The sequence below is a fragment of the Ruditapes philippinarum genome, unplaced genomic scaffold (genome assembly GCF_026571515.1).
Source record: "Ruditapes philippinarum isolate M1 unplaced genomic scaffold, ASM2657151v2 ctg4791_1_1_1_1, whole genome shotgun sequence".
Lineage (NCBI taxonomy): Eukaryota > Metazoa > Mollusca > Bivalvia > Venerida > Veneridae > Ruditapes > Ruditapes philippinarum.
The window spans coordinates 154,282-180,554 of record NW_026863119.1 but is presented as its reverse complement, the minus strand read 5'-3'; the positions used below and the strand labels follow the sequence as shown (position 1 = coordinate 180,554).

The window sequence follows — 26,273 nt, the reverse complement described above, 5'->3', positions numbered from 1 at the left end:
TAACTCAAGTGCCATAACTCTTTTCTGTTGAGTGATTAGAATAGTTTTACCAATAATAAAACATTGCAATAGTAATTAGACAACTATGTCTAATAGACAGAACAAAATCTGATGTGTATGTAGATATATAAGAGGACTTATTAATTATTAGATTAATTAATTAATTCTTCAACTAATTAATCTTATTTTCATTTATGATTATCATGGCATGCAGAACCAAATGAAGGTGTATAAAATACATCATTTACAACTTTCACACTGATTATTATATACATTAGATCATACAAAATGATTTCACTTTATGTTTTATACACAGAAACTATAAGATATTTATCTCACTAAAAATGTCCATCATGATATCATTATGCAAATTAATTAACTAAATTTATATTAAAATCTATTGTTTTTTCTTTAACAAAATTTCACTTATCCCTACAACCAGAATGCAATTTGAATCCAAAATCTTTTACTACACTTACTTATGAAGTAAAATATAAAAAAATATTTAAAATCTAAAAAATTAAATTTACACTATTTTGAAAAGGAAAGTGTGAATTAACAAAAAAACAAACAAACTGGAATTACTGTAACCAAATGATTACCTATTTACTATAAATGTCAGAGGTTTCTATTTTATGTATATCAATTTAACACTAGTAGGTTAAACAGGTACCTCCATCATGCTTAGTATTACATAAGATTACATTTCTGAATCTATTTCAGGAAAATCGAGAATTATTTTACAGGACTTAAAACAATAAATAATTCTTTCAGACACTTTTAACAGAAGTATTTTTAATAAAAAATTACAATCATGTAGTACTGAAAACTAAACACATCCAAATAAAATAATGCGTATGACTGTTTCCACTTAAATATAACTATGGAAAGCAACAGCTGCCATTAATATGTAATTTCAATCTGTGACAAGGTTTCCATACCCTTGACAAAAGATTAAAGCAGTATTTGAATTTGAAAAACACTTAAGTTTCTACTATACATGGAATAAGATTTATTCAAATGAAAGAACTTACATAGTATAAAATTACAGTATATTTCAATTTATTTTTTTTCGTACTAAAAAGTACACCTGTAAATCAAAAGGACCAGTGATAGAGAAATGCTCTATTGGAAGGTGTTTGTGTTAACATGAACGCTTGTTAAATTTTTACCTCTTCAATAAAATACACAATCTTGCTAATGTAGGTTCACAACACACAATTATACATAATTCTATGTACTATAAAACTTTTCTATGAGTATAGCACAACACATAAAAAACTTTTCTATGAGTATATCACAACACAACCATTCTAGACAAAAAACACCAGCACTAACAGTATTGTATGAATCCACACATCACAACCAGTACACAAAGGTCATAGTAGAAAATGGACGGATTTCAGAAAGAGATATGTTTCACTAAAAATATCTTGCAAAATTAATGCAAAAATAAAATTGTGTAAAATGTCATGCAAAAATCACTTGCTAAATGAGATTCTCTTGGCAGATAAATAAGTGAACCTAAACATTTTAAATGCCAGTTTTTAAAAATGTAAGATGAAACTGGCACTTACCTGATAACATTTACATACCGGGTATATATAAATGATCAAGTCTAGGTTTTTTGGTTCTTTTTTATGATTTTGATAAACAGATATCAATTTAATTCCTCGACACATATTTGAATCAATTTATAAAATCAAAAGCTTCACAAAGCAAGCACATAGAATAAAGAAGAACGGAAATCCTTAAGAATGCCCAGAATGACAAAATTTAGTTCTTAGGAGTCAAGGCTGTAAAACTTGTATTATTTCATAAACAATAGATGGATGCATTTATAACATCATGTTCAATGTTTTTTGTTTAAAAAAATAGTCTGTAATTTTTGCGAACAGATTTGCTCCCATACCTTTGAAAGGATCGTTCTGTTTTCGAGAAAAAATCTTGAACAAAAGAATATAACATAGCCTTATAATATATTTGAACCTAGAACAAGTTTCAGAAAGATTCCAGGGAACTGGTCAAAATAAAAAAAGACATTTTCTTCAATGTAAGTTTTTTTATGAAAAAAAAAAAAAAAATGAACATATTTTTAAAAGAAGACATGAAAACAGTATAACTGGAAGACTATAAAGAAGTTGCAATTTTTTTTTCTTTAAATGTTTTCATACCTTCAAAATAATATTTATTTACATGATGCGAACAATAACAAAATATAAATTATATACAAAAAAGAAAAATTCACCATTCTTTGCTCCAAAATAACCCACTTTTGCTCACTTCTTTGTTTTACTTTTTTACTTTTTGTCCTTAATACATGTAATACACAATGTTATCTCCAAAATTATAATGGATACTTTTTTCTGTCTGAAATTTACTTCTTACTTTTTCCTTATTTCATTATGAAAGCAATCAGGAAATAAAATGGACAGTAAGTGACTAAAAACACTGAGTATCTACATCTTTTGTTTTTTAAATAAAAATGTAAAAAAATACAAATATAAAGCTAATGCTCACACTTCTTACTTCTCTCATATATTAACAGACATTAAAATAAAAAAAAAATAAAAACACGAAAAGATTGTATTAGAATTAAAATTAATTCTTCTCGAAATACAGTTTATAAAATATTGAACCACTTTACAACAGCACCCTTCTTTTTCAGCAGAATAGATTATTGTTTTATATGGCCAACTTTTTCTTTATTACTTCTCGAAAAATGCTAAAGAACAAAACAAACAAACCCTCTAGCCAGCAAAATAAAAAGCTGTACATGTTTTCGATACAAGCTTCTAGCCAGTAAGATTATACTAAATGTGATTATCACAGACCTGCTTGAAGAGTAAATATCGTTGTGTAGTACCATTTATGTTAGAATAAATGCTGCTTTAGCCAGACCAATACTGTCATTATACTTTTCCTTATACTTTTCCTGTAACTCTACCTCTTTCTGATCAAATATCCCCCCCCCTCCCCAAAAAAAAAAAAAAAAAAAAAAAAACAACTAAAAAACTGTTCATTATGACAATGCATTTTTTGACATTGTTCAATGTGAAAATTTTCATTATGACAATGCATTTTTTGACATTGTTCAATGTGAAAATTTTCATTATGACAATGCATTTTTTGACATTGTTCAATGTGAAAATTTTCATTATGACAATGCATTTTTTGACATTGTTCAATGTGAAAATTTTCATTATGACAATGCATTTTTTGACATTGTTCAATGTGGAAAAGCTCTTTTCAATCAATATTTGAGCATCTTTCGATGAAAGACTTTTACAGCGTCAGTATTTGTTCAATGTCTAAGTTCATTGTTTATACATTGTTTAAGTATTTTTTCACTGTGACCACATCTTTTATTGTGATTTTACTATTGTTTTCTACATTTTACCCCATTTTCATTGAGACAACTAATTCTCATTGTATAAACTAATTCTATGATGACAATGTATAACTTTTTTATGTAATGATTTACAGCTCTTGCCTAATTAAAAAAATTACACTTTGAAGACCATCAATGTTTTGTTCTTAATAACAATTGATCAAATACCAAATGCAACCTCTTCTCTCTTCGTTATTAATATAGTTTGAGAACTATAAAAAGACTGTAGTTACACAGATGTTGATGATCTGATGATAAACATGTTGTCATCCGATCTCAAACATCTAACATTGTAAACAACTTCTCCTCTGTAAAATATTTCACTATCCGATCACTGATGTCATATTTTTCGTACTCGTATTTCGTCATTTTCATCAAGTTCAAGTCTCACGCCACCAGATCCGCCGGAAGGTCGTGTCGGAGTTGAACAGGAGACGGGTTCTGTAACTTTCTCTGATTCACCTGTTAAACTGTTACTAAGTGCATAGTTAAGGTTTTTAATGTATGAGTTATTCACATATTTTTTCCTCTACTTATTTAATGATTATTCAAAATGTCTGCAGACTCATTATGTTGTAACTGAAATACTTGTTTGCTTTTATTTCATTGTTAAGTAACCATAAAGCAATGAATTTGCACTGCTTTGAATTTGGAACACAGACCATATGAAGTTTTCAGGATTTTCAATATGGAAATACAACAAGACATGCCCATGGGCAGAATGTTGAGCCCACTCGCCTTAATTCAAACTAAACCTATAAGCTTCAGATCAAGGAGAAAGATGTACACATAAGACTTAGTGAGATATGCACAACACATCCTCTTTATACCAAAGGCAAAATTTTGACATTGCATCATCTTAGGTGATGACCACTAAGCATAATACTTCAAAGCATAAGCAAGATACAGTGCAGACAACCAAATTTTGATATCTTTATTTGACCTTTGACCTCTTGTGACCTCTAGCCCCAAAGTGTGACCTTTATCTTTTAGTGGCGGACCTGGGTTTTGGCCGTGACACACAACCCCATCATGGTGAACATTCGTACTAAATTATTTTGTAATCCATCAAGAAATGAGCAAGATATAGACTAGACAAATCCAGACACACATATATCGAATTTTTCACTGAAAGTGGTGGCTAAGTCAAGCTCACCGCAAGTGGGCTCGACAAAAAATTATATGGCCTGACCAGATTGCACAAATGTGCAGTTAATGGTTCAACATTTTACAAACAAAAATTAATGATTTTCAAATTGAACACAAATAATTTGGCCACAGAAAAGTAAATTCAACTAAAAAATCATTAGTTTGTGCCTCAAATAAAAACTGACTCCATAAAATTAATATGTTGTTAATATACATTTGTTGGTTATCAGACAGTGTACAAAGCGCAATAACATTTAATGTATCTTTTACACATCAGTGAATCAACGTGAGTGAATAATTATAATTAATCATCACATTAACATAATGCCAAAACTTTTTCACAGAAAGACAACAGAAAAAGGATACACAGAGCCCGCATCTGAGCCGGGAGCTTTTGCATAAGTGGGTCCTACACTCATGGTTCCAAAATTTGGTATTCCATAGCTTGGTGCCGCACCATACCCTGATGTGCCGAAACTCAAATCTTGCTGAAACTTCTTCAACCATTCTTTCTGTTCAGCCAATCGGTCATCAGTACTGAACCCTTTAAGCCTCTCATTGGCTGATGGAGTTATTGTGGGCGGGTTTACAGCACCGGGTATATCATGCAAGCTTGACCTGAACTGTCGTAACTGTTCCCTGTGAAACAGAAAAGAAAAACACCTTAATAATAAAGGCCCTTTTATGGTACATTTTTCATAGGGGAAAAAACACTAAAGAAATAAATTGTCAGTTATTTAAAAAGAAAAATTCAGTGCTTATTATGAATTACCAATCCTATTCATGTCATCAATAAGAATATATACTAGTAAAACAGTTTATATAACCAACTGACAATAGTTCATATAACTGACATTATTGCAAATGCAAAAATTGGTCATAGCATTAGCTCGATCAGTAAGTCAAACATTATATTAAATTCTGTACAAAAAAACTTTAAAAAAAGTATAAGATATTTCAGTAGATATCTGTTTTCTATATAATTCTACTGAATATCTACTGAATACAGCATTTGAGATTGTTTTACAAAAAACATGTTGTGAAAGAATAGAAAAGAAAATTGATTGTGCCAATGAGTTTTTTTTTTTTTTCATATAAAAATGTTTCCCTTCCTGACCTTTATCACATATGAAGAATTCATTAAATCAGTTTTACAAGATTAAATTCTTATTGATTTTTTCTTATTGATTTGTTATTTACCCTATTATATTTTAAATGTAAAAGGTATAAAAATGTGAAATGTATGTGCAATTTATATTTATAACTGATTTTTCAATATTTATTACCACATTGCTACTGCATGACTATTGCATTAAGGGTTATTTTGGTGTATTTTGACCTCTTTTTGGTAATTTATGTGGACTGTAAGTGTAGATTACTTTCTTCGACTTGGTTCATTTAAAGTATTTTACTTTTTAAGACATTTAGAAAATTATCATGAATCTCGAAGCATGCTGCTTCCAAGTTTTGGATGACCTACCATTACACAAAGATCAAGTATTTGCAAACTCTATATTTAAATATACTTTCCTATACAAAATCCCAACCAGTACAAGATCTTTTATATACAAAACAACAATAAACAATATAACTGAATTGTATTAATTAAAAAAACAAGCTACATATAACTATAAATCTTGATTTTTGTGCAAAATAATTTCCCCAAGATAATAAATTTAGATTTTATTAAGAACAAGTTGTCACAAGATTAAACATAAACATAAAAAATATTCTAGAAAAAAAGAATTAAACAATTAAGGTAACAGTTTAAACACCTGGGTTTCCTCCCAACGGAAGTAATTTGACATCCTTGACAAAACCTTTCTGATTATTTCATCTTTTGTCTTTTCTTATGTATTTTCTTTCTTTCAATTTTAACGCCTACATAAAGTCATACTGAATTGATATCTTTTATTCAATTAAAGTGTTCAATAGATAACAATTATTACACAACTTTTTAGTCTTGAATATATTCATTTGCAACAGAAACCTTTTTTAAAACTTGGAATGAAAACATAAATGTTCAATAATTTCACTTCTCAAAATGTTGATAATCTTTTTTAGTCTCCTTTTTTCCCTTCAAAAAGTAATATTATAGCATGATGCAGTCAAAGTGAATGTTAAATAGACACTTGTCTGCCACTGTCACTTTTTTTTTTCTTAAGACAACCAGAACTTAAATAATTTCTCTTTGAATTAAAGACTATTAGGAAGAGCAGGAAATCTATGTTAACATTAGTGACCTTGACCTGAAAGCAAAACATACCAGATATATTTGATATTGTCAATAATATTAGCCAGGTGCTAAGAGACAAGGGTCATTAAGGATCAAAGGGAATGACAAACCAGAATTATATACTGGCAAGGAAACATGACATCTGTTATACTGGTGTAAGTATAATAAAATGAACAATTGACCAGCCTAAAATGGCTATATTTGGACAATGGGAAAGAAAATATTAACAAAACGACAAGAGTGTAATTATAATAATGCAGTAAGTTTCTCAGTATTGCATAAACACCCATTATTATAATAATAAAACCATCAGCTTTGAAAGTTTTCATCTTTACAGGAAGTGCACTCAAAATTGATTGGACAAAATTGAAATCAAGCTTTTAATTATTATCATTATATGAATTCACATTAGATTAAAATAAACTCTTTCCACTGTGTGCAATATAATTTAGTTCATATCTTACATAAAATATTACGAAAGATGCGTTAATAACATTCAGTAGCTCGATCAATAGACTGGTCTAATTCTTGAATCATACTGGTGGGTGGAGTATTTTGTAATGAGATATCTTGAAAACAGATATGTATGTATTAAGTACATACACTTATAGAAAATAAGACTTCTGGCATGAGAAAAATATTTTTTTAAATGAAACTGAACTCAGGTTTTACAGTCAAATAATTTACTGCAGCTAAATTATATTCGAATACTCACAAAAAAAATTATTTAAATTTAGATTTTTAGTTTGTATAAGAAACCAAGATTGTAATAAATGTCAGTGAAAACATGTATGTTTTAAAAGAAAGCTAATGTGAAATGTGTGAGTGATATGTCTAACTTAAGTGATCAAGACAAATTTCTGCCAAACACAATGTAGCAAGCATAATTCCTGCTAACTTGTCATATTATTGTCACTTATAAAGCAGTAAAGAATTAACTCCTATTAAATCATATAAGGAGTTAACCAGTAACTGCACTAAGGTGACAATATCTATCATTCATAGATAATAATAAATGATAAATAATAATTTATCAAACATATGACATTTTAAACTAATAATTTTCTTCAAAAATAATTACAAAAAGAAACAAAAACAAATACAACTTAAAATTTAACATTTAAACACAAAATAATCATATTCAGATGATGCAAACAGTGAAATAAATTAACCATGTGTATTTTTTTGCCTTGTGATACATTGTTTATAACTAGTTTATCAAAAAATCTCACCTTAGGATTATTAAATCTTTCAAACTTGGATAGATTGTAAATATCCTTTAAGCATGATCAATAAAAATATAATAAACATATAAAAAATGATCCATCTATTAACAAAATTTTATTTTTTTATATATTTCTACCCTTTAAACTTTATTTGACAGGGATTTAAGAAACCTTCATCTGTAACTTAATGGCAAATTTTTTCTATGTGTTAAGATAATGGGAAAATATTGAGTTCAGTTGTCCCGTACAAATGAAATTTGCTAAAGATTTTTTGATAAAAACAGAGTTTTTATTCAGACTTTTCAAGATTTTTTTAACTTAAACTGTCTACTTGTTAGTTTTTGAATATCAAAACATTTAAATAGAGAAATCAAACAGTAGAATTAACTATATGAGTCTAGCCTTTGTTTCATGTGGCAGAGGTCTTTTGTTACTTCTGTTGAAAACTCCAAAGGTTTGGGTAAAAAAACATCACAAAGTGTACAGTATATTCAACAGTGTAAAGGGGGATAGTGAATTATTTACTGGGACAACACTATTTCAAATCTGGTCATACCATGAGCCTACTTCCCTCACACTATATGTCCGTCTTATCTCAAAACTCCTATCATGTCTGAAACCCATGTACATATTTATTACTATACACCTTTAACCATTACTCTGCAGTACTGAAAGTAATTAACTTTTGCCACCAGTATACAGCTAGGCCAGCCTGAATCTCTATGCACTCTGACCAGATATTACACTACTGTTGGCAAGTGTTTTTAAGTTTTATTTATACTCACCACTGGTTGAGTCCTCCAGAAGAATATTAGTCATTTTAGACTTTGGAGGATTGTGCAAGATACAAATACAGAAAGATGCCCCAATTCAGAAGCTTCTCCTGGTTCTTTAGCATGCCAAGTGATTTATCACTTATACATGGGGACCATGATTTAAAGTCTCATAAAATCAAAGAGTAAGGAAACAGAAAATAAGACAAAACCTTCAAAGCAATGTTCTAAAAAACATCTAAACTATTTCTAATCAGAGACCTCACATTCAGATGATTGATGAACATTTTTTTTTGTTGATGAAATTTAAAACAATGTAGAACATGTTTTCTGTGTAACGCATTCATTTATTCATGAAAAACTTGGAATTTTCAATGTCTAATTTGCAATAAAAATGATCGTATTTGAACATTGCTTTCGGAGATTTCATCCAACTCTCTTTATTCATTAAGGGATAATATACCTGATAGGGGTATGTCCAAATGAGGAAGAAGATGATGGCACAAAACCTGTGGCACTTGTAAGTGGGGGTCGTCGATCTGTTAATATAACAGTAAGAGCTTTAAATTTGTATTGCTTTAAAATGCTGATGCAAAAGTCTTTATGAGAAAAATATTGGATTAATGTAATTCATTGTTAAATTTACATCTACATTTGAACTTGTTATATTTAAATTTCATTAAATTATGTAAACTTGAGTCTTCTATGAAAATTCTGATATTAACTTCCATATATTCAGAATACAACAGGCTTGTACAATAACAACTTTCAGTTGCATAAATTGATCCATGTATGATTTCCTTATGTAATCCGAAGTTCTATAATCACTTTTTTTGTTTTGTTTTGGTTTGGTTTTGCGTGACACATACACTAACATGGTCATATGTTAACTTTCTAACTTTACTGGTGGAGAAAGACCACAGGTACCACTCTGTTGCAGCATTCATGAGTTGAATAATTAAGAAATCAATGTCTTTTTTAATTTTGTACCAAGTATTTCAAATCCTATGATATCAATTATTACCCTTACCTCCAAAATATTTTCTCCATTTTCTTTCTAAAGATTGTTCAGCATTTAAAACTAAACTTGCATAGTCAACTCTATGTTGAGGATTGTATCTGAAAAAATAGGGAACAATAATATAGCAAAAATAAATAGAAACAAGAAAAATAATGAAAAAAAGAAATCAGATCACATCATTTAGCCTGTATTAATTCAAAATTGTTCCTAAAAATAATGAATGATTTTGTCAAGATTGTATGATAGACAAGTCTATTTCAGATATTTAGTTGGGTAAAGTGTATGCAGCCTGTTTAACAAGTCTTTATGTTTGATAGTAAAACAAGACTTTATATTAATTTTCTAAATTTTTAAATTGGTAAACTAAGTAAACAGTCATTCTAGAGTTATGGGTCTTGGGCAGTCATAGACAATTATCATTTGATAAACATGCTCAATAAGATAAGGAATTTTATGCAAATCAATAAAGCAGCATGCCTCCAGATTCAAAAGCTAATTTTCATGAATATTTTGTAAGTACATGTATATTTAAATGTAAAATATTAATAATTATTTTCATTCAAAATAATTCAATTTATTTTCGAGAAAGAAATAGTCTGTGTATTACATTAATATTGGTACCCGTTTTTATTAAGTATGTCATTACACATACGTACATAAACTGAGCTACAGTCGCTTACAGTTACATTGCTATAAATACGTGAAAATCGCGCAATTCTCCCACTTGCTTTCGACAACACATTCAGACTTATAGTACCTTTACGAGAATTCAATTTGCTGTGTAACGCTATGCCACGTGGTCGCAGGACAGCTGTAACATTGCCTTCTCCTCAGGAAGAGGATAGAAATGCTAGAACAACGAGAGGCCGAAAGAGACCAGCTTCTACAGCGTTAACGTTGGAGGACTCCGTTGATGAGCGCATGCTGCAGAACGAAGCCGGTAGGTCAAACATTATAGACTTTGAACAAATTCTTAAAGAGTCTCAGATTATTCCAAGCTCAAATTTAAGTAATAGTAATGAGGGGTGTGGTGCGCAAAATATTTTAGAACTCCCGCTTTCAGGCCCGCGAAAGGCCAGCACGGGTTTATATTCGGCAAACAATGTGGTAACTACGCCACCGTTAACCATGGTCCGCATAGCAGACGATGATATTGCGGCACATGTTCCAAGCTCCCTTAAGCAACAAATTTGCAAGGGTGAATATATTAACCTAGCCCTTTTGCTCAAAGGGGCTGTTGAGCTGTCCGAGTTTTGTTCAGGCAGTTTATTTCGCTTAAATGCAAATGGTCAAATTGAAACTGCCCAGAAAGAATGTAAGGAATCGATATTTGACATAGAAAAATGGACAAACGCCTTTATAATATACATGTCTGTTTATCTGTCGGCACACGCAGATAAAATGTATGAAATGTTGCACTATATGTTCAACATAAGAGAATGCGCTTTACGTCAGGGAGGCGTCGCATGGCGGACTTACGACGAACAGTTTCGCCTCCGTCAAGCTATTTCACCCGCCTCATGGTAAAAAATTAATAATGATTTGTGGTGGCGCTGCATGCAATTGCGCCCCCCTTCCAAAGCCCCATCAAGTTCCGTTAGATACCCGTGTAATGATTTCAATAGAGGTAGTTGCTCATGGCGAAATTGTAAATTTGCCCACGTGTGTAACACGTGCGCGGCTCCTCATCCAGAATTTGCGTGCACTAAAAATCAGTCATCAACAAGTGGCAGTTTTAATCAGTTTAAGAATAAGCTGTCAAGCGAGTCTGTAACGCCCCCGCAAAAATCCTTTCGTGCCAGTCCCTTCTACAGAAGAGGCGACTCTAAAAATGGGAGAAAAAATTGATAGCACAAAAAAATCCGGCCTTAGTTCGTTAGATGAAGTTAATTCTGATATTTTTTGTTTAGCAAAATCACCTGTCAAACTTTCAGTTTTAAGGAAATTATTAAAATATTACGATCAAGTTGAAGCTTCGTTTTTATTAAGTGGGTTTAAAAACGGCTTTTCTATTCAGTATTCAGGTCCACGTGCTCCACGTGACTCAAAAAACTTGCGTTCTACTTCACTTAATCCAGAGATAATAAAGTCTCAAATAAGTAAAGAGCTTTCCGCAGGCCGCATCGCTGGCCCATTTAAGAAAAGACCAATCAAAAATTTAATTGTATCACCAATTGGTTTAGTGCCGAAAAAAGTGCCTGGTGAATATAGAATGATTCATCATTTGTCATTCCCGCCAGGCGAATCGGTTAATGACCATATTGATCCAGCGTTATGCACTGTGCAATACACAAGCTTTGATGACGCAGTCAAAATGGTTCAAGATCTAGGTCATAACTGTCAATTATTCAAGACGGACATCAAAAGTGCATACCGTATTATTCCTATTAAGCCGTGTGATTTTGAATTGTTAGGTTTTTATTTTGACGAGAATTATTACTTTGATAAGGCCCTACCTTTTGGGGCTTCTATAAGTTGTATCACATTTGAAAGATTTGCACGGTTTTTAGAGTTTTCTGTTAAGAGAAATCTAACTTCTGCGAAATTGTTGCATTATTTAGATGATTTTTTAGGAGGGGACAGATCTAAGGAAACATGTGCGCATGCGCTAAAAACTTTTAAAGATACAATGTCTGAGCTTGGCGTACCTTTGGCCGAAGACAAAACGGAGGGTCCGACGGAAGTGTTGACTTTTTTAGGCTTAGAATTAGATACAAACCAAATGTGCGTGCGTATACCTGAGCTTAAAGTTCTAGAAGTAACAAAGAAAATTCAGGAATGTCTGTCAAATAAGAAAACAACACTTAAGAAAATGCAATCGTTAATAGGCTCGTTAAATTTTTGCTGTAGAGCAGTCATAGTAGGACGACCCTTCATTCGTCGTTTAATCAATTCAATTTGTGGCTTAAATAAACCACATCACCATATCAGAGTAAAAAAAGATATTTGTTTAGATTTAACTATGTGGCTATATTTTCTGAAACAATTTAATGGGGTTTCCGTTTTTCATGACCGATTTTGGGTGTCAAACGATGATGTTCAGTTGTTTTCTGATAGTGCGGGTGGCAAAAACTTAGGTTTTGGGGTATATTTTCAAGGTCATTGGTGTCATGCTAAGTGGCCGGAAGTATGGCATGAGTTGGGCATAACAGAGGATATAACGGTTTTGGAGCTTTTTCCCATCTTAGCGGCACTATATATATGGGGTTATGAGCTTAAAAATAAAAAGATACGGTTCAACTGTGATAATTTTGCAGTGGTACATATATTGAATAAATTAACTTCCAAATCTGAAATGGTAATGTGTATTGTTAGAGTGTTAACATTACGTTGTTTAAAGCTCAATATTTTGATTAAGGCTTCGCATGTCCCCGGTTGCCAAAACAATATATGTGACGCTTTATCTCGGTTTCAGTTGACCAGGTTTCGAGAGTTAGCTCCAAACGCCGACGAAATACCCTGCTTGGTCCCACCCTTCCTTTGGCACATCTTCAGTTTAGAGCCGGAAAGCTTATTCACTCTGGAATAGCGGCCAACTCAAGGTCAACATACAATACTTCTTTATCAGCCTTTGAGAAATTTCGGTCACAATATGGGATGGAAAAGCAATCACCGATTCCTGTAAAACATATTATTTTGTTTTTATCATTTTGCTTTGAGAAAGGTCTGTCACCTAAGTCAATCACAACGTACTTGGCAGGGATCAATTATTACCATAAACTTAATGGTTTTTACGACATAAAGGAAGTTTTTATCATCAGAAAATTATTAGAAGGCTGCCATAGAAGTAGAATCTCGCTTGACAACCGTGCTCCTATAACTCTATCAGTTTTAGTTAACATCTGCAATTCTTTACCTATGGTTTGTTACGATAATTTTGAGGTGAAACTTTTTACATCGATTTTTGTTCTTGCATATTTTGGTCTTTTCCGTGTGAGTGAATTGGTGGCGACTAGTATTAACCATTGTGAGAATTCTTTACAAGAAAATGATGTGTCTTTTACACATAACAACAATTATTTAATGGTTCGTCTTAGGCATTTTAAAACTAATCAGAGAGGTAAACCAGTTTTCTTAAAATTACCGAGACAGACTTCACTACCTTGCCCTGTAGAGGCGCTAGAGAATTACTTAGTATGTAGACCGAATGTCCAAGGTTCATTGTTTTGTCACAAAAATGGTACGGTCGTAACTAGGTCTCAGTTTTCATCAGTTTTATCAAAATCCATCCGTTTTAATTCTACGCTCGTGGCACCATATAAAAGTCATAGTTTTAGAATTGGTAGAGCTACTGATCTTGCATCATTGGGTTATTCAGCGGAAACAATTAAACAGTTAGGACGCTGGAATTCTGGGTGTTTCAATAACTACATTCGAGCTTAAGCCTTTTTAATAAGTAAGACATAATTAGCTGTATCTCAAGGCACTTTTTAACACTGTTCATGTAAAATTATTTGTTTTTTCTGGTCTATTTATATTTAGATGTTTGGATTCTGGGGGATTCAATCCCATACTGGGCCGGGAATTACGCAAAGAATGCGGCTAAGGAGAATTTGGGCTTGAAGGATGTGTCCATTGCCTGGTGGGCAGAGAGAGGCCTCAGATGGGGTGGTTTTAGACGCCTAATAGAAATGCAGGTGTTGTTTTCTTCTCCACCTTCTATTATTTTTATTCATTTAGGTGGTAACGACCTTGTGTCGGTCAATACAGTACAACTACGACTTTTAATTGAACAAGAAATTTCATATTTAAGGGAAGCCTTTCCTCATACTGTGATAATCTGGGTTGATATTTTACAACGTCAAAATTGGTCAGGCGCTATTAGGGGATATCGACCTATCGAAATGAAAAGAAAACGCCTTAATCGTCTAGCCAGAAAAATTGTTACGTCATCAGGTTTAAGTGATATCATTATACCGGATATTGATGCGGCCACGGCCTTTTTTCGAGATGATGGCGTACATCTCAATTCAGTAGGTTTAGAATTCTACCTAGATTATATTAAGGATGCTATTGTCAAGCATTTAGGATCACGCCATGTATAGACCTGGAAAGTTGTTACCGGCCTCTTTAATAAAAAAAATATAGTATGAATAAATTTGGGGGATAAATTAATCAATTTATTGTGGCGAAAATTTATTTTAAGAGAAGTAAAATTAATCAATTTATTGTGGCGAAAATTTATTCATGGAAGAAGTCAGATGTGTCACATTTTTTTGCATTAGCCGGTAAACTATTTGGCATTCGGTTCTGGTTACCCGGTAGCCAATGTTAAATGGTTTCAGTATGGCACATGTGTTTTTATTTAATAAGCTTGAAATTAAATATTAGCGCGACACGTCTGGCTTTCTTGCTGTTTCGCTGCATTAGGTACATGTTTATAGGAATCAGGCGAGATACCTCGACTGGTTATTCAGAGCGGCCATTACCTCCATTATATATTTTATTGATCTATTTGACTTGTATAAAAGCTATGATACAAGCTGAATTGCAGCGTATGCTCGTACAAAATAAATTTGCTATTTAAATTTATTTGGTATTCTTTTTTCTTTCGTATAGTAAAATAATGTGAAGTTAAAAAAGAAAGTCATTTACACAATGCAAACAACACTTAATTGCTTAAGGGTCCACTTAATTGCCAAAAGAGGTCAAAATATGCAAATTAGCCCTTATTGCATTAGTCACACAGTAGAAATATGGTGATAAATACATGTACTGCAAACCAGTCATTAATCGCACAGAGCATGTAAATTATTACTTGCATCTTGAATCTTTATACTTTTCCTAAATTCTTAGTACATTTTTCGGAAGTTGAATTTTGTTGAAATATTTTGGCTCATCTGCAGGCAAGCAGCTTTAATAAAAGTTTTGTTACTGATATATACACTAACATACTGTTAAGTAGGACATACCAGCAGTTTTTCCATTATTACCACAAAAAAAATAGCAAACTAAATTTTGGTGTTCAATAATTGTTCTGATCACAAAGCTTACAAGTAAGGGTTTGATCCCTGGACAGATGCTACAGCATTTTTGGTTGCAGGCTTTAAAGGGTCCTGTGCTGCGGGTTTACATTACCATTGTAATGGGAGGGTGTGAAACGGGGCCATGAAACGTTAGAGGAGCTGCCCCTAAAACATGTACACCAGGAAAAATTTATAAATTTGGGTTAAGAAAAAAAATGAAAAAAGATACATTTGCTTACTTAAAATATCCCAGTGAAAGCATCATAAGTAAATAAAACTTTGAATCCTTTTTGTTATATCCAATATTAGGAATGGTTGTTTGTTTGTTTCATTTTACGCCTTTTCCCAACAGTATTTCAGTCATATAGGCAGGTAGTTTCCTAACCATCGTTCCTGGAGAGTTACACCAGTACTAGACTACCTTCCTCCGGGCTAAACTACCAAAGCATCTCCCGGGGATCGAACCCACGCCAGAGAGGTAACTGGATTAGAAGTCATTGACTCTAACCCCTCCACCATGGAGGCGGTTACTAGGAATGAAAAATATCTTATTTTCATTTATTTCCTTACTAATTTGTACACATATTCATAACTCACATCCTTATATACTAGATATTTTCTCCTTTTTGTATCAAAAAACTGATTAATTTTCAGCAATATTCTTTCTTCTTTCAAGAAATTCATGCAAAAAACATGGAGATTTATAAGTTTTTAATTGTAAATCTATAACTTTTAAATTTCAACACAACATACCTGGATTATTAGATCCTGGTACAGGAGTACTTGAGGCACTATGTTGGGACCCTATATTCTGTATAACCTTGGAAAGTTCCATGTTAATCTTGACTAATGACTTTGCTAATGGGTCGTTACCATCTAATGTGCCTCTGTTCTCACTGGGTAAGGGACCAGTTGACTGTGCTGAAATTATAGCTGGCTGGGAGGGGTCTACCTGCTTATGTAATGCTGAAATATGTAAAACAGTACTTAGTAAAGTTAACTTCAAAGTAAATCAACTTCAAAGTAAATCAGCGGTGCACTAATCATGTAAGTGATACAGTAAGAAGAAAGGACAGGACTAAACAAAAATATTGACATAGTAAATTGTTCAAATCCATTTACAGATCAGATGTCAGTCCATATTCCATAAAGAAATAAAGATCGGCCTTTAATTTTAAGGTAAATGAACTTATTTCTGTTCAATTAGAAAGTAAAAAACAACTTTTATTAAATAAGTTTCAAACCTCACTTTCAGATTAACAAGGAGTTTAAGACTTATTAGACACATTAAACTCAAGTTAAATAGGCATTTTCATAAGATCATTAATGATTCGACCTCAGCTTCAATTAAAGGCCTCTACAAATCAAAATCCCAAGAGAGTTATGAGCAACCTTTAAACAAGAGGGCCAAGATGGCCCTAGATTGCTCACCTGACCCATTGAACTCATCCGAACAATTATCTAGACAAGCATTCTCAGACCAAGTTTCATAACAGGTGAGTCAAAAATGTGACCACTAGTGTTAACAAGGATTATCCAAATTTGAGCAGTCTGACCTCGATTTTGACCCCAGGTGACCCATATTCAAACTTGACCTAGAAATCATCAAAACAAACTTTCAGACCAAAATCCAGGGTATTTGGATTAAAACAGTAGCCACTAGTGTTAACAAGATTTTTCTATTTTTAGTTCCTGTGACCTAGTTTTTCATACGAGATGACCCATGTTCAAACTCATCTGAGTTATTACCTAGATAAGCATCCTGACCAAGTTTGATGAAGTTTGAGGCAAAAATGTGACCGCTAGAGTGTTAACAAGGTTTTTCTATCTTAGCTCCTGTGACCTAGTTTTTCATCCGAGATGACCCATGTTCAAACTCATCCGAGCTATTACCAAGATAAGCATCCCGACAAAGTTTGATGATGATTGAGGCAAAAATGTGACCGCTAGAGTGTTAACGAACAAGTGTGGACGGACGACAGACGACGGACATTCAACGATCCTAAAAGCTCACCCTGAGCTAGCTCAGGTGAGATAAAAAGTGAAATGTCTTCTTTATGAAATGTGTTTTTTGTAAAATGTGATCTTTATGAAATGTGTTTCCCTACGAGTCATGCTCTTTCTAAAATGTGATCTTTGTAAGATGTGTTCTATGTGAGATGTGTTCTTTGTAAAATATGTTCTTTGTAAAATGTGTTCTTAGTAAGATGTGTTCTTTATAAGAAGTGTTCTTTGTAAAATGTGTTCTTTGGAAGATGTGTTCATTATGAGAAATGTACTTTGTAAGATGTGTCTTTATGAGATGTGTTCTTTGTAAGATGTGTTCTTTGAAAAATGTGTTTTTTTTGTAAGATATGTTCTTTATAAGATGTGCTCTTTGTAAGATCTGTTCTTTATGAAATGTGTTCCATGTAAAATATATTCTTTGTGAAATGTGTTCTTTGTGAAATATGTTCTTCATGAGGCAATAGGTCGGCAGATATTTCAAAAGTATTCCAAAATAATTGTGACATATTTACAATGAAGATTTAGGTTAGAGTTTGTACCTTGTAGGACATTATCTAGACTATTATCTGTGCTGCTTATACCACTACTACCTTCATCATCACTAAGATCAAAGTTTGGTAACTTGGCTGGTTTGTAGTTATGCTCAAATGGTGACCAATCCAGGTCTGAATCACTGTTGAACTGAAAAACAAAAAATAACATACAGTTAAACTTTGTTCGCTCGAATTTAAAAGAAATGACATATTCTACAAACTGATGTACTAACAAACAATTATATTGACGTATTTATCATTTGACCGATGTAAGTTGAAAAAAGTTTAGGCCAATGTCCTTTGTGATAATAGTTGAACCTGAGTTGGCTCAAACTACTGATCTCTTGAGCAAATTTGCACAGGCGTTCGAGCGAAAATGATATTCGACTGTATTATTAATTGTTGACCTTTCTACTGCAATTGCAACAATAATTAATAGCCCATACCGTATGTACAAAACAAGGATGTCTAGTACAGACATGAAGAATGACTAGCCCCTATTCTAATGGCTGTTTCATTATTTGATATTAAAATCACTTAGATATCTTAAGATTAGATAAATGTCAACTCTCATCAGAGCATGTCTTTCAAAAACCTGGCTAATCTAAAGAAAATTATCAAATTGGTACAATACAGATGTATCTTTTACTTTACTTCATACAAGTTACAACATTTTAGCACTTCCTGCATGATTCATTATTTCTTGTTTGTTTATTTTTCTTTACACATTATCAATATAATGTCATTGAGTAAAGCAAATCAAAAGAGAATAATGTATATGTAGATAAGGTTTGCTCTTATTTATACTCTTATTGCTCTTTATTTATACATATTGTACAAAATTTTTATTATTTTTAGAAATCTCAAACAAATATCTGATTACAGAAATGTCATGACAAGAACACATGACATTTTCACAAATATAACTGAAGTTTGACCAGGCTTTATACTGTTGGCAGCTTAATTTTTGTATTTTGATTTTGAAATCCCTTGAACTTTGAATGGACTGTTTCAAATTTAAAGCTGGGCAAAACCTTAAAAAAGAAATTAACATGTCATTAATGGTTAATACTTACATCATTTGATGCCCTGGACTTGAGTTTGTGAAGATATTTCTCTTTCTCTTTGAGAAGCCGGTTCCCAGCATTCATCTGTATGGTCATACGTTCTAAATCCATTGCCTCCTTCTCTAAACTCTGTTTTACATCATCAAGGACATGTGCACTCTCAGGTGACAACGTCTAATAAAATATGGTCAGCATAAGTAAAAGAAAATGTGGTTGTTTTTCGTGACTTTTGCATAACAAATTAGTTTAATTTGTATTTTTATATTCTACTCCTGCTACACAGTTATTAAAATACAAGAATAATCTCATGTCTCTGGAAAATATACTAATTAACTTGACTCGCTTAAACTAAGAAATCAAGTCTATATAAATATCACTGACTTCTAAAAAACTGTTATCTTTTTAGGAGTACTAGAGCATTTCTTTAAGTCAGTCTCAAAAATATATTTGTTTCTCATCCTGAGACCTATGCAAGTTTTGACAGGGTAGGTAGGTAAAATATTGTTTTGTTTAAACATTTTCTATATCAATTTATAAAATTGGCATGTTAGCAAATAGATTTCAAACAATTAAAATTGTGAATGCCTAGCATATGTTCAAAGTTAAGAACCAAAGTTTTATTCAAATATACATCCCAGTTTGTATACCAATAATGCAAAAATATGAGACAAATATGAATATTCTTATTTCAGGCCTAATTCTCTTCACTTGTAAATGAACATATCATATGACTTACCCCCTGTTTTTGTTTAATAATATCTCTAACAAGTTCCTGCTTTGCCGCTTGCAGTGCTGCCTGACGACGTTTGAGTGACTGTCGTTGTTTACGTAGAAACTCCTTAGATACAGTTATAGCATTGTTTTCCTTAGATACATGTTCTTTCAACCTGAAATGACATTCAAATAAGATGAAAACAATATAACACTCTTAATAGAGAACAAATACATCAAACAATCTTAAACACACATATTTTCTATTTTTTACTAATACCTGTACTTATAACCTAATCAACTTCATCATTATCAATGTAATAGAGTGCTTTGTTTAAGTAACAAAGAAAAACTATTCATAAACAGCCCACTCAACTATTCTTAGTAAAGGGAATTGTGTGGCTCATCATGTCAGATTATCACAGAAAACAAGTGTGTACAGTTTCAATCTATTCCTTTCAGTAATTTTAGAGATATCAACTTGCATACAAAAACTTAATTTAAGTGTGATGCTGGGGTGAGTATAATACTTCTTCCTATTCTTGAAATAGTCAAATTATAAAAAGAAGCTAACCCATATCTATGTAGTGGTAGATCTAGCGTAAGACTGTCATCATCTGATAATAAATCATTCCAAGCATTTTTCTCTGCGTATTCATCATTGTCAACCTTGGTTTTCCTTACTCTACTCTTTCTCTTCAGTCGCTGCAGATCTAGAATGAAAACATGGATTATGTTTTAAACAGTAGAAGATTAATCTTTTATATAATCATAATCATTGCCAAACTATATGGAAAAGACAAGAATCTATTTTTAACCTTTATTAACTTAAAAGAATGGAAACTATTATTATGCTTCAAAGAAAAATATTCTGAGGATAAGGGGTGGAGTGGATTTAACAGGGGATTACAGTATGTCTAACAATTTCTGTTCAACTAATACCAATGGTTTAAATAGAATTTATTTTAGTCCGATTGTGTAAGAAGCTGTTAGCTATACACATTCTCCAATTTGATCCTGAAACCAACAAGCAATGAGTGTAAAGTTTCTTGCTCAAGGAAACAACATGTTGCCCTTACAGGGTTTGAACAAACATTGCTAGCAATCCTTAGATAGCTAGTCTGACATGTTAACTACTTAGCCATGCTGCCACTTAAAGTTAATAACATTAACATACAAGAATGTAACATTCTATTTTAAATCAAGACTTTATATAAGTTATTCCACTTCAAACAATAACAAACAACATGTAAATAATTAAATGATTTAAATGACTTTTTTAAACAATAACTGATACAGCTGATAATAATCTTATTGTCAATGACAACCAAGGAATATGTGAAATATTCATGAGTTAAGAAAGAACTAAAAGTACAGAAATATCAAGCACACAATGGCTTACGTACAAAGAAATCTATGAGACTGTATGCCAATAACTACAGTCAAGTAATGCAACTAAATAACAGATAAAAAAAATATTTTAGATGTTTTATTCTAACTTCCTCCTTCTTTTCTAAAAACTTAAACTTTTGTGCAGGCAGATCTTAAATCAAATAGTTTGCACAGTGCCATGTGACCTCAGCACAAAGTAACAAATATTAGTTTAAGATAAATGGTTATTATTTTTTTCTTGTTTCTTTTCTCACATTATGAGAAGGTTATGGTATCAGGTGTACATTAACAAATGAATGTGAGAAAATTACATTTAGAATGCCATGGAAATTGACATTTAAAATTTTAATTTTAAAGTTTTAATAAAATATTTCTAATTGAGTAGGAAGTTTCTAGATGCATGATGACATACATGCTTTGGTTTTGATGTACCTCAAAGGTTATACACCATTTATATATGATGTACATTAATAGTAAAAGCTTATTTGATATCAAAAATAAAGTATGCTTCTTTAAAAACATAAGATAAAAAAGACTTGTGTTCTTAAAAAAAAAAGCACATTTTGTAATTGTCCATACACCCTAGGCCCTAAACAACCCCTGAACCCCTACCCCCCCCCCCCCCCCCCCCCAAACAAAAAAAAACAACAACAAAAAGCATGGTCTCTTGCCCGTTACATAGTTACATAAAACAGACTGGAAAGTAATAACAATAGTCTATATATTAAGAAAGGGGGTTGAAGCACCAGTGAAAGATCAATCAGTTGAGGAGCAGTTTCATCTGGAGCATAAAGAGGAGAACTTATGAACAAAGTGTAGTTAAAACTCAATCATCAATGTAAGTACATACCCCTATGTGTATCCTCCTCATCACTGTTATTATCTACATGTCCATTCATCATGTGCCTCCTATCTGCCTGACTGTTACGCAACTTCTCCTCCGCAATCGTCTTCTCCTCCTCCACAGCTTCTATAAGCTTCTGTTGCACATTTCCTAGCTCCTTGTCCTTCCTAGACAACTTCTCACCCATTTCCCTATAACATATTACAATATATATCGATAACTTCTCACCTATTTTTTTCCCTTTAACATTGTACAAATTGTAACATCACTGGAAGTTCTCATTCATTTCCCTATAACACAGTACAATATATGATATCATCTGTTCAGCAATTTCCCTTTGACACAGTCTACAGGCTTGTTTTCAAGGATGATTTGATTTGCAACAATTTGTTAAAAGCAATTTTATCCTCCTGATTATTTCAAATAATTTATGTTTTAAAAGTTGGTTTTTACTAGATGATTGGATTAGACCATTAAACCAATAATCAAACCTTGAATTTTAGTGATATCAATGAAAGCAAGTTAGTCAATGGACCTTAAAATTAATTTTAACAAGGCAAACTGTATCTTGTAACTCAAGCTACTTTTTTGTGATGGCAGAAGGCATTTTTTTAAAAATAAAAATCTTGATGTTTTGTGTTATGCTTGCCGATTCTTAACCCTTATCATGCCGAGTAAACTACCACTGCTAACTACCTGCAGTGCCGAATTAATTTATGTAAGTTAAGGTTAATTGGGGTTAGGTGATTTAAACCTCTCGTTCTACCTTATTATTTTTATTTGATACGTAAACCTATACATTTTTTAAAAGAAGATTAAAATATCTACTTAATGATATAAAAATTATTTTATTTCATTGAGTTTTATTTTATAAATTTGCATACAAATATCATAAGAAATGTAAAAAAGAACAAAAATTATTAAGCAAATTATGTAATAAATCCTCAATATATTCCTGCTCATTTTCTGACTGATCAAAATAATTATCAGTGCTACTAGAACAAGAACTAGAATTATGTATTTTTTCATCATCAAACAATTGTTCTAAGACATCTTGCACATGCATTTGTCTATTTTGCCCTTCTGTCATTTTTCTGAACTTTTTACAAATGAATAAAACTGAAAACATTCGCACCATCCTGGATTATTTATGTTTAACTTGACCCCAGATTATAGAACAATTAAGATATCTTCTCCCCCATTCACTGGTAATTATTTCTTATCAGTATGACATTGCTGATTTGTGTATTCCCCGTTGTGTATTGGATTACTAACAGATCCGTGATATTTCGGTGTCGGCTGCTGTGGCAAGGACATGAAATCCGAGATATCTCGGTGTTGGCATGATAAGGGTTAAAATGAGGTACTTGAAATAAAATATACTTATAAAGAGGTTATTGCTATGCAGAGGGTCACTCTGCACAGGCTATACTGTAATTTATCAAATTGTTCGGGATATTCTATATCTTATTGAAGCCTCCTAATTTTTAACTAATATCCTTAATATCTTAAAATGATCTTCAATTCCTTAGTTTTTTCCCTGCAGGGATGTTTTACACCAACTTTTCAATGTAACATTGTTTAGTTGTGTTTTATGTAATACTGACACTTAAATGGTCAAATGACAACTTTCTTGTGGAGGAAGACCTCCTGTATAACTTTAATCATCTGTGTAACTTACTTCAGTTTTCTAGCATTTGTATCGCGGCTTAATTTCATCTTGAGAAGCTCGCCCTCTATGGCACGTCTCTCCGCCTTCACCTTTTCCAGGGCCTCAGACTCCTCCTTTAATTCATCATTCACCTGCTTACGTTCAGCTTTCATGCGCTCTATCTCGTTTGCACTGAGCTGCACAGTCCTGCTAGCAAATGCCTCCTTTGATGATAATAAAATGAATAATTAAATTACTATAAAACAAAAGAAATTAATACTGCTTCGAAGAAAATGAAAAATGGTACACTAATTAAAATAATAAATTTTGTGATTGAGTTTCTTTATACATGACAATGCTACAAATATCATGTTATTAACATTTTCTTTAAAACAATTCTAATATCATGTCTAGTTACATGTCTACGTCCCCGCGAGGGGTTTGACATTAACGGAAGATAGAAGATAGATATCACTAAAGATTGTCTCTATGAAAAAACTATATCAACTATCAATCAATCTACAATTTACAAAATCAATTTATTTAAGAATAAGTTGCCAAACTGTTACACTGTTCTTACATTTTTATATATTTATCTAATTTAACCAAGCAAGGAATATGTCAAAATGTTATGATATTCTGTTAGAGACTGCTGCATCAATGCATGTATTGAGCTAATAAAATAGAAAACTTGATAGGAAAATGTTTTTTTGCTCGCCGAAATGAATAACTATAGCAGTGATGGTAAATATACCAAACAGGCATGCTTGGTATATTGCTCAATGTGTTTCTAAATATATATAAACATATAACATTATATAGGATTTAGTATGCTTGCCAGTATAGTCTATTCCAGTGGAAATGGTATATAAACCTAATGCATATCTTTGTATTTTGCTATGCAATGATATACCAATATATTTCAACATCTCTAAAGATTACCTCAGTTTCCTCTTCAAATTTCTCCTTGTCTTCTTTCAATCTACGCCTCTTCTCCTCCAGTTTTCTTTCCTAACATTATAAAAAATATATCAGTCTGAATAGTCAGGAAAAAACTGAATAAATTACTTTCAAGACCTACTTTCTACTTTTTAATAAAACCTTAATTTTACAGGATTTTTTTAAGCTGTACAGTATCCGAACAATGCTCTTCAAGAGTAAGGTAACATTCCCCAGACAATTTTACTTTTCAAATTAAGAATGTTGTTTGTAATTATTTTGCTAAGCGCTTTAGAAAAACTTCTTTTTTATATATTTCAAACAATAGTAAACAGACCCTGATCATGAATTTAACATTTACCAACCTGAGTTTCCAGATTTCTGACTGATTTTTCTATCTCCGCCTTCTTTCTCTCAAACTCCGCCCTCTTCTCTTGAAGCTCCTCCTCCTTTGAAATACACAAAACATAGACCATGAGATTTAAACATAAGAATACAGTAGTAAAAGACCCTGATATATTTTGGAGATGTATCAGGGATATTTGACTCCTTATTTACAAACATTACATCAAAGTCAGAAATATAAACAAACACTAATTTCAGAAGGAAAATCATAATTTTCATAAGTTACAGACAATACATCTTTGATGTTAAAAACAAGGCAACAAGTATTTAAGAAACACAAATGTCATTATCTCAAAACACGAACATAATTTTTGATGATGTTGGTTCATATATTAACCTTACACATTATTATAGCTGTTTATTACAATTTGAAACTGTTTTTGCTTTTAGTCTAATCAACACCGCTGAGATTACATGGCAACTTTTCAGCTATCCCAGAAGGAAGAATATTCAGGAGCTCCTCCTAGCATTATTTCAGTACACACAGAAACACGGTAAGCATATACCCACGTAAGGTACCCAGATAGCTTTCTCTAAAAAATGGTTCCGTTAGTCCCTGGTTTGATTCATACTTAATTTGGAACTATGTTGCTTTTTTTCAGGGGTTTCAGTAAAAATACTTTAATTTGAGAAGTAATTTGTTCACAGTCTGGTTAGATATTTTACAATTATACAGACTAGACAAGTTTAATACTGGTATAGGTATACCATCACTGTAGGTAGCATCTCTACAGTTAAATATTTTATATACATCATTTAAAAGAACATAATATCTTGTATAAAACAACAAACACTATCAAAATAGTTTGACTTGTTTAAGGTTAATATAACAGAAAGAAAATTAAGAAAATCCTTTTTATTCAATTAAATCATTCTGTTATTATTAAAATTTTATGGATTGAGACCAAAAATGTCCTACAAGTTATATATTTAACGTAGCAGAAAAAAGTAATTATCATAAT

The 26,273-nt window shown here is 31.9% G+C and overlaps 1 protein-coding gene across 1 annotated transcript in view; it reads right to left on the bottom strand.

The window, feature by feature from the left end:
- Positions 1–3,221: 3,221 nt before the first annotated feature.
- LOC132721185 (centrosomal protein of 164 kDa-like) overlaps positions 3,222–26,273 on the bottom strand; it is a 56,017-nt gene continuing 32,965 nt past the window's right edge. Inside the window, exons 21-34 of the mRNA XM_060705445.1 lie at positions 25,272–25,355; positions 24,910–24,978; positions 23,998–24,191; positions 22,323–22,507; positions 20,655–20,793; positions 20,106–20,256; positions 19,379–19,543; positions 18,309–18,450; positions 16,516–16,728; positions 15,791–15,857; positions 9,806–9,894; positions 9,239–9,314; positions 4,907–5,179; positions 3,222–3,867 (exon numbers count right to left, since the gene is read on the bottom strand). Of these exons, the coding sequence (XP_060561428.1) occupies positions 3,732–3,867; positions 4,907–5,179; positions 9,239–9,314; positions 9,806–9,894; positions 15,791–15,857; positions 16,516–16,728; positions 18,309–18,450; positions 19,379–19,543; positions 20,106–20,256; positions 20,655–20,793; positions 22,323–22,507; positions 23,998–24,191; positions 24,910–24,978; positions 25,272–25,355 (1,983 nt within the window). The 3' untranslated portion in view covers positions 3,222–3,731. The remainder of the gene's footprint in view (positions 3,868–4,906; positions 5,180–9,238; positions 9,315–9,805; positions 9,895–15,790; positions 15,858–16,515; positions 16,729–18,308; positions 18,451–19,378; positions 19,544–20,105; positions 20,257–20,654; positions 20,794–22,322; positions 22,508–23,997; positions 24,192–24,909; positions 24,979–25,271; positions 25,356–26,273) is intronic.